General features: G+C 35.6%; 1 protein-coding gene across 2 annotated transcripts; it reads left to right on the top strand.

The window, feature by feature from the left end:
• Nucleotides 1–5,672: 5,672 nt before the first annotated feature.
• On the top strand, nt 5,673–8,664 carry LOC129722644 (uncharacterized). 2 transcript variants are annotated; one of them, XM_055676251.1, is made up of 3 exons: nt 5,673–5,958; nt 7,769–7,935; nt 7,996–8,664. In XM_055676251.1, the coding sequence occupies exons 1-3, from the start codon at nt 5,940–5,942 to the stop codon at nt 8,221–8,223; spliced, it is 414 nt and encodes a 137-aa protein (XP_055532226.1). In that variant the 5' UTR covers nt 5,673–5,939; the 3' UTR covers nt 8,224–8,664. The 2 variants fall into 2 exon arrangements, with proteins under 2 accessions (XP_055532226.1, XP_055532227.1); XM_055676252.1 differs by lacking the exon at nt 5,673–5,958 and having other exon boundaries at nt 7,709–7,935; nt 7,996–8,164; nt 8,328–8,661.
• Nucleotides 8,665–9,091: the final 427 nt, after the last annotated feature.

The following is a 9,091-nucleotide window of genomic DNA, read 5'->3' as shown; positions in this document are numbered from 1 at the left end:
CAATTTGATACGTGGTACAAAAGTTATGGAAAGAAACAAAAATGATTGATCAAAATATATTGTACTATTTGAACGTTCCCGGTATTGCTCGTGATTAAAGTGTTTGGAATTAGGAGTCATTTTTCTAGTTCGATATTTTTTTGAATGCAAACATAACGTCAAATTTCACATTTTATACTTCAATTATTGCTACAAATACAACATCTATATTCTAGGACCCAAAGAGTGAATATACCTTTATTGGATTGAATTTTGCAATTTAAGGTTGTTTGCAAGAAACCACAAGTCGCAAAATTGGAATTTAAAATGAAGTATGGAGTTGATTTCCGGCCTCTAAGCATTATCCCGGTTCCTGAAAAACTCACATTGGGTAATGAAACTGGAAGCTACTATCCAAAAATTTAAAATGACGTCTGAAGTTGACTTTTGGTCTCTGGGTATCATACAAATCTGGGTATCCACAAATTCTCATTTTGAATGGTATTTGGTCCTTTTAGGCTGTTGTTCATCAGGGAAAATTTTCCTACTATAAAAAGTAGACTCTAAAATGATATATAATCGAGTCCGACCTATATATGAGTACAGTGACGTTTCGATTATACCAGGAACAAAAAAATCGCATCATTTATTTATAACATATATATTTCATGTTACTTCCAGAATGTTCGGTAGTTATGCTTTTGGCTACCAGCGTTGTGAAAAATGGTTTGTTTTACAAAGTTAAGGATAAATCTAGCTAATTTTACTAAATATACAATGCTGAACGATTCCATAGGAGCACGTAAGCTTATTTAGTTCATTTGTTCAATGATTTCGTAATTTTTTTTTAAGGGGGGGATTTGTTAGTAGCTTAAGTATTTGTTAAATATTAGTAAATAATGAATATGTGTGTCCAATCACAAATGGTGACTTCTCAACACTGTTAGAAATTTGTAATTTTAATTGTTAGGATTTGTTTGCTTTCGCAATTAGGACTTATCATTCGTAGGGATTTAAACCTACTTGTCAGAAAAGGGGAAGTAAACTTACAACTAACTTAATTGCTAACTTATTGGCTATAAAGAGAGCTTATCGTAGCAATTGAGGATTGCAACGATTTTTGTCGAAAATTGTTAATAATTTTATTTGACATAGCTTCTAATGGTTCAACACCAGTAAGTCTATGTAATTCGAGTGTACCAAACCAAGGAGGACGCTTCAAAATCATTTTCAGAATTTTATTCTGAATCCTTTGAAGTGTTTTCTTCCTTGTTGAACAGCAACTTGACCAGATCGGTACAGCATAAAGCATTGCTGGTCTAAAAATTTGTTTGTAAATCAAAAGTTTGTTCTTCGAACAAAGTTTAGAATTCCTGTTAATGAGAGGATATAAACATCTCGTATATTTGATTCACTTGGCTTGTATACTCTCAATGTGCTCTTTGAAAATAAGTTTTTTATCATAAATTAGTCCCAAGTACTTAACCTTGTCGGACCAACTTAAAATAACCCCATTCATCTTGACAACGTGATTATTGTTTGGCTTGAGGAAAGAAGCCCTAGGCTTATGCGGAAAAATTATCATTTGAGTTTTAGAAGCATTGGGAGAGATTTTCCACTTTTGCAAGTAGGAAGAAAAAATATCTAAACTTTTCTGCAATCGACTGCATATGACACGAAGACTTTTTCCTTTTACGGAAATGCTTGTGTCATCGCAGAACAATGACTTTGTGCATCCTGGAGGCAAATCAGGAAGATCTGAAGTGAATATGTTGTACAGGACTGGACCCAAGACTGAACCTTGAGGTACACCTGCTCTGACAGGAAATCTATCAGATTTTGAATTCTGATAGACAACCTGCAGAGTTCGATCAGTAAGATAATTTTTTAAAATTTTGATTAGGAAAATTGGAAAATTAAAAGTTTGCAATTTCGCAATCAAACCTTTATGCCAAACACTGTCGAATGCTTTTTCTATGTCTAAAAAAGCAGCTCCAGTGGAATAACCTTCAGATTTGTTAGCTCGTATCATATTAGTAACTCTGAGCAATTGATGAGTTGTGGAATGCCCATGGCGAAATCCAAACTGTTCATTTGCAAAAATTGAATTTTCGTTGATGTGTGACATCATTCTGTTAAGAATAACTCTCTCAAACAGTTTACTTATTGAAGAAAGCAAACTGATTGGTCGATAACTTGAAACTTCAGCTGGGTTCTTATCCGGTTTTAAAATGGGAGTAATTTTTGCATTTTTCCATAATTTGGGAAAATATGCAATTTTGAAGCAGCAATTGAAAATTTTCACTAAAAAATCCATTGTGCTCTCAGGGAGATGTTTGATTAGTATATTAAAGATTCCATCGTCACCAGGTGCTTTCATATTTTTGAAATTTTTAATAATTGATTTAATCTCATTCAAGTTAGTTTCAATTATTTCTGCAGGTAAAAAATTCTGGGAAGAAATTAAATCAAATTGACGTGTGACTTCATTTTCAATTGGACTCACAAAATTCAAATTTGAGTTATGAACACTCTCAAACTGCTGAGCAAGTCTTTGAGCCTTTCGTTCATTGGATACGAGAAAACGTTCACCATCTTTTAAAACTGGAATAGGCTTTGAAGGTTTCTTAAGAATCTTCGACAGCTTCCAAAATGGTTTTGAATATGGTTTCAATTTTTCAACTTTAGTCTCAAAATTTTGATTTCTCAGAAGAGTAAATCTATGTTTAATCTCTTTCTGTAAATCTTTATAAATAGTTTTAAAAACAGGGTCACGAGAACGTTGATATTGACGTCTGCGGACATTTTTCAAACGAATTAGAAGTTGAAGATTTTCGTCAATTATTGATGAATCAAATTTCACTTGAGCCTTTGGAACAGAATAATTCCTGGCATCAACAATTGCACATTTTAATGCTTCCAAAGCGGAATCAATATTCACTTCGTTTTGCAAATCAAGCTCATTATTGAAATTTCTCTCAATATGAGTTTTGTATCTTTCCCAATTAGCCTTGTTATAATTAAAAACAGAGCTCATAGGGTTTAAAACTGATTCATGTGATAAAGAAAAAGTTATTGGAAGATGGTCAGAATCAAAGTCAGCATGTGTGATCAAATCACTACATACATGACTTTGATCTGTAAGCACCAAATCAATTGTTGAAGGGTTTCTTACAGAAGAAAAGCATGTAGGACTATTCGGAGACAAAATAGAATAGTATCCTGAAGAACAATCATTGAATAAAATTTTGCCATTGGAATTACTTTGAGAATTATTCCATGAACGATGTTTAGCGTTAAAATCGCCGATTATGAAAAATTTCGAACGATTTCTGGTGAGTTTTTGTAAATCACCTTTAAAATAATTTTTGTGCTCGCGTGTGCATTGAAATGGTAAATATGCTGCGGCAATAAATAAAATCCCAAGTTCAGTTTGAACTTCAATTCCCAAAGTTTCAATAACTTTCGTCTCAAGATGGGGAAGAGCACGATGTTTGATTCGGCGATGAATAACAATTGCAACTCCACCGCCGGAACCCTGAATCCTATCATATCTATGAACCACGTAATTGGGATCATATTTTAATTTTATGTTAGGTTTCAAAAATGTTTCAGTAATAATTGCAATATGCACATTATTTACTGTTAAAAAGTTAAAAGCTCATTCTCATTGGCCTTCAATGAGCGAGCATTCCAATTTAATATTTTAATTGTTTTATTTGAAATCATTGCTAAATTGTAAATTAGAAACAATTTTAATAGTAAAATTTGTGCCTATTTGAATGGCTTCAAACATTGATTTTGCCTGCAACATGGCGTTCATAAGATCGAACATTGCCTGTTGCAAAAAAGAAAGTTTACCTGCCGTAATAGGCCCCAGGCAGTTGACATTAGAAAAAATATTTTCGGCAGCAATATTAGCTGGAGTAATAGGTGTACAATTATTTTCTAGCGTGTTTTGCTTACCCATATTAACGGTCATTTTCGAACTACCAACACTAGGCGGTATAATGTTCGAACTACCTGTAACCTGTGCATAAGTTAAACGGCTATGCAAAGGAGTAGGTAAACTATGCGTCACTGGTACGCTTGGAGAATTTTGTTTTGAAGTTGGTTTTAATTGAGAAATTGAATTTTGTTTACCTTGCCTTGCCTTAACAATTGCTAAACGGACTGGGCATTGATAAAAATTTGACATATGGTTGCCGTTACAATTCGCACAGCGAAAATTTTTACTCTCTTTCACAGGACATGTGTCCTTTTTGTGAGAAGAGTCTCCACAATTAAGACATTTTTGGTCCATGTTACAGAATTTGGAACCATGGCCATAACGTTGGCAAGTACGGCATTGGGTGATATGCTTTTCACCTCCGCCATACTTCCTATAAATTTCCCACTTTACACGCACATTATACAAAGCATGTCCTTTTTAAAAAAAATTAAGTTGTTAACCTCATTGCGGTTAAAATGAATTAAATAATTAACAAGGGAAATTCCAGTTCTCTGACTGTTTTCGCCTCGTGATTTTTGTTTCATTAGAATTACTTGGGTAGGGGCTATGCCAAGTAATTCTGTTAAAGTAAGTTTGATCTCATCAACGGTTTGATCATTGGTGAGACCTTTCAAGACAACCTTGAACGGCTTGGCGTTCTTGGTGTCATATGTAAAAAATTTGTACATCTTGTTAGTTAAATACTGAACAAGACGAGCACGACCCTTTACTGAGTCGGCTAATAAGCGGCATTCACCTCTACGGCCAATTTGATAGGTAACTTTAACGTCAGAAACAAACGTTGAAAGTTCCTTTTTGAATATATTAAATTCAGAAGAAATTGTTACCACAATAGGTGGAACTTTCTCCTTTTTTAAAGATTTTATATTTTGTATAGTTTCATTATTGGTAACTTCCATTTCACCAGCTTCTTGCTCAGGCAAAATATCAAAAGGATTGTCACTACAGACACTCGAAGTGTCAGAAAGAGATGCCTCTCTATTCCTCCCCGCAGTGATGCGAGGTTTCTTTTTCCGTCCAGCCATTTCAGGTGATACGAAAAAAGTTAAAACAAATGTTAAATTCAAAAGTAGATAGTCTTGAGAAAGACGGATGGGAAATTACTTTCAGGTAGTCTTTAAAAGACACACTGACAAAACACAAACTTTGAAGCTATAGGCAGTCAAAGACCAGTCCACAAGCAACCGAAAAAACGTCTAATCTGTAGGACAGTTCAAGACGCACTCTGGTGATAATGTAAATTATTATTAATTGTGGACGTTTAGTCTTTGATTTGAGTCTACTTTTTTCCATTGCCCATTTTCAGATAAGTTTTGCATTCAGCAGCTGTGAACTTGTCGGTGTTTTCTCTTGTTTATCATTATTATGCTAATGTTTCCATAATCAACAAGCAGGCCTTCGTTCGAAACACGTTGTATAACAATACAATTTATGCTCGGATAAATATTATTCAGATCAATGCAAACTTAAATATCACAATGAAACAACTGTTTCGTTTTGATTCATCTCTGTTTCAATACAAAAGTGCCCCTGAAAGTTAATTAGTTATGCTGGACCAAATTTTTGTTTTGAAGTAAAAACGTGTTTTTATATACATTATTGATATTCGTTTGGATATTGATAAAAAAATAATAAAATATATAGAATGCTTTCATTCAGTTGTACTCTAGCATGAGCATGAGCATGAGCATGATTGACCGCCCGCGGTTGCTACTCCGTTATTGCCAGATCAGCTGTAATTACACAGAGAACCAACAGATGATGCTTGGGACCAACATGCATCCTCAATGTGTAAAAACCGGTGACCTTAATCTTTATATTAGGCAATACCAGCGCCGGCCGCATCCGAATGCAGGTCAAAGAAGGAATTTGTATAGGAAAATGTTGACGTGATACTCGCTTATTGGAAGCCGAGAACACCTCTGCACTTCCACGAGAAATCACTGGGATGTTGGAGAAAGGGCAAGGTACACAGCAGGGTTCGTTTTGGTAAACGATGCGCTGATTTCGAGTGTCGGGTTCTTTAGAACAAGTATCGCGCGAACAAGTTCCGTCACGATATTCATAATGCGATTCGAAGTCATTCAGTTTGACAATGTTACACCGCAAAAATAAATCGTACGCAAGGATACTGGACCTTTGATCAAATTGGGACAACTTCAAATAATATGATATCTCCTCGTAAGGTGATCCTCTTTACACCGAAATCAGTTGCGCGTTGTTGATCTATATGTAGATAATTCGACCTCATGGAGGTACCGACGCGGAGTCTCTAGGGGTTCGGTCAACCGGACATTTTCTACCTAACAGATCGACCAACGACGTTTCTCGTATACACTTTGTCTGCTCTAAAAAAACGATAAGATACCGCGAAAAACGCTTATTACGAAAACTAACCATGAGTATATTTCTAGCCAAACGTCGCGATCCTCTGCGTACGACGCACGCGATGTAGCCCATGCTACTCGTAGCAATCAGCTATTTGTCGATCCCGAGTCAATCCCAATCCCGAGAAAAAACGAACGCACGTCGCGATTCTTGGGAAGGTATACATCGCGTTTTCGTTAATCGCGATATTTATCGACCGGACGAAATCTTCGGTTGAACAGTCACAGTGAGACATGAACAAGTATCTGGGTATACCCCTCGAAATCATTATATTCCGAAAACGTTAATATAAGTAAAATTCTCCCGAGCCGGAAACGCGGTTTACATCGAAACACTACGACATTTCACGCCGATTCTCTCTTAGTTGTCGATGCGAATGTTGCCTATTAAATAGAAAAATTGGCAAAGTTTCATGCATACAAAGCCTTAATAATTTAAAAATGAAAATTTCCATATTGACCATCCATCGAGCTAATATAGTCTTAAGTTTGTTAACAAAATGCCGACCTAGTCATTATTGGAACATAGTATACAAAACATAAGCAGCCTAAAAGCTAGAAAAATCGAAAAAGTGAAGCATAAGATTTCATGTATTATCCACAACCATTGCTTTCGAGGTGAACACATGTTTGGCTGATAGAACCCTACTTGAAGCCTGACCGTGCAAAAACGTGGTAGATGACGGATTCGAGGCATACTATGCGTCATGTTGGCTCATTACTAAGTTGAGCTACTCATTACCTAGGGTGTGATCCTGTTGGAAAGATAGAAAAATGGCAAAGCTTGGTGTATCTAAAACATTAAGTGCAAACATCAGGTGTAGATGTACATACTAATCCAAAGTCTTAAAAATATTGATAAGACCAAACCAATCATGATTATTTCAGGCTGACTAAATAGTCATCAGATGTCAAACTCAACTTTATTGAATTTTCTATTACCTGTCATGCGAGAGTCAGTGCGTTCAAAAATTCATTGCACACGACATATCAGTGAATACATATCAATTAATCTATTCCACCATAAATTCTAATAAACAATACTATTACACAGAACTACACGAGAAAAAGGCTCCAGAAAAACACCTTAATTGCACTCTGTTTTCAATTTGGACATTCAAAACTGTAACAGTTAAACATTCATGACGAGCACAATCAAAACGGCGTGCTACGTCGTTCCGCAAACTGGCAACTACGTGGTATTCGGTGGATCATCACATGATGTGAACCATATTCGAACGCGGACCATTTAGGAAAATAAATATAAAACCAAACGCAAATCGTGTATGTCGTATCGAGCCCATTGATAAGTAAACTCACCTGACAATTCTTAGTGCTTTTACTTCTATGCAGCGATTAACAAAAGCACTAACATTTTACTACTCTGCAGTAACCACACCGGAAAAATACTACATTTTATCCTCCGATGAGATTTACGAAGTTCGCGACTCAAATGCACCGTATGTAACTGGATTTTCGTTCCCCTTAGTCGAACCGGAGGAAGTCGAGAGACTCGAGAATTCGGTCTCTCAAAACGATCGCATCCGCGAGGAATATGTAGGTTTTTCAGCTGATTTCAATCGGGCAACATATGAAAACCTCTAACTATTTCGCAAGGTAAACTTTTTGACTCGCAAGAAACCTGCTGGAATGTCGATAGTTCAATTTCTTCCAATGGTTTTCTCGGACGAAGCTCTGGATGGATATAATTACAACGGATCTAATGCGCTCGGAAAATGCAAATTGCCCATGAAAGGGTATGACATATTTTCGCACTGCTTTATTGGTAAGTCTAGCTCAGAACGTCTTAAGTTTGTAATTGCAATTCCACCGTTGAAATACTGATTCCTATTTAATCTAAGAACTATGTAATTGGGATCTTATTTCAATTAAATTAAATTTTAAAACCGTTCCATGAGAATACTTTGTTATAATTTGAAATGTTTCAGACATTGAATTTACCTGCGATGATTCTGTCACATAGCTGAAGCGAGATTTTTATGTTTTGACCGGTCCTGGCCAAAAATGAGACCCCCTCCCCACAAAAAGGGGAGAATCATGTGAAGACAAGCTGTTATTGTATCTTTTAGTGTTGCTTACACTCTTGATGTTACATTAAAGAGATTTCAAATAAGGTAATTTAACGTCGTTATAAACCTATTTTAGTATTGTAGGGGAAAACGACATGTTTCTGACATTTTACGTAGATCAGACACCTGCCAAACGATTTCTAAGACTTTTTTCTCAATATAAGACATAATTTGACTACCACTTTTAGAAATTAGCGCATTACGATCAATGATTATCATACTCCATATTATTTTGCTTTGTGGAATATATTAAAACCATACCAAAACCGTTTTCGTAGAATCATCGTTTTGTGCCCAATTTTTGTTCGATTTAAGATCTGTTTTTTTTTTTAAGGTGGGTAAGAAGATGCTAATATGTGGTCAAACTCTCGAAATTTCGATATTTGGCTTTGGCGTCGAAAAAACATCAAAAATTTCCGATTTCTCAAAAATTCGAAATGGCGCCATTGTTGCGGTTTAAGTTGAAATATATCCAAACTCGGGGAAATTTGTTTTCGCATCAAACTACATCAAAAAATCATACATGGAAGACGGAACCATTTACAGCAAAAATTAGAATATATTTGTCCTGTTGCGTTTCTTAGCCCTTCTAGGCTAAATTTTGACTAGATTCATTTCATTTG

The sequence above is a fragment of the Wyeomyia smithii genome, chromosome 2, assembly GCF_029784165.1.
Source record: "Wyeomyia smithii strain HCP4-BCI-WySm-NY-G18 chromosome 2, ASM2978416v1, whole genome shotgun sequence".
NCBI lineage: Eukaryota > Metazoa > Arthropoda > Insecta > Diptera > Culicidae > Wyeomyia > Wyeomyia smithii.
This window is presented reverse-complemented; position numbering and strand designations above follow the sequence as displayed.

What these genes read in the sequence shown, in the direction of transcription:
- LOC129722644 (XM_055676251.1), top strand. An exon ending in ATCGCATCCGCGAGGAATAT is followed by an intron (nt 7,936 to 7,995) that starts GTAGGTTTTTCA and finishes CTATTTCGCAAG; the next exon opens with GTAAACTTTTTGACTCGCAA.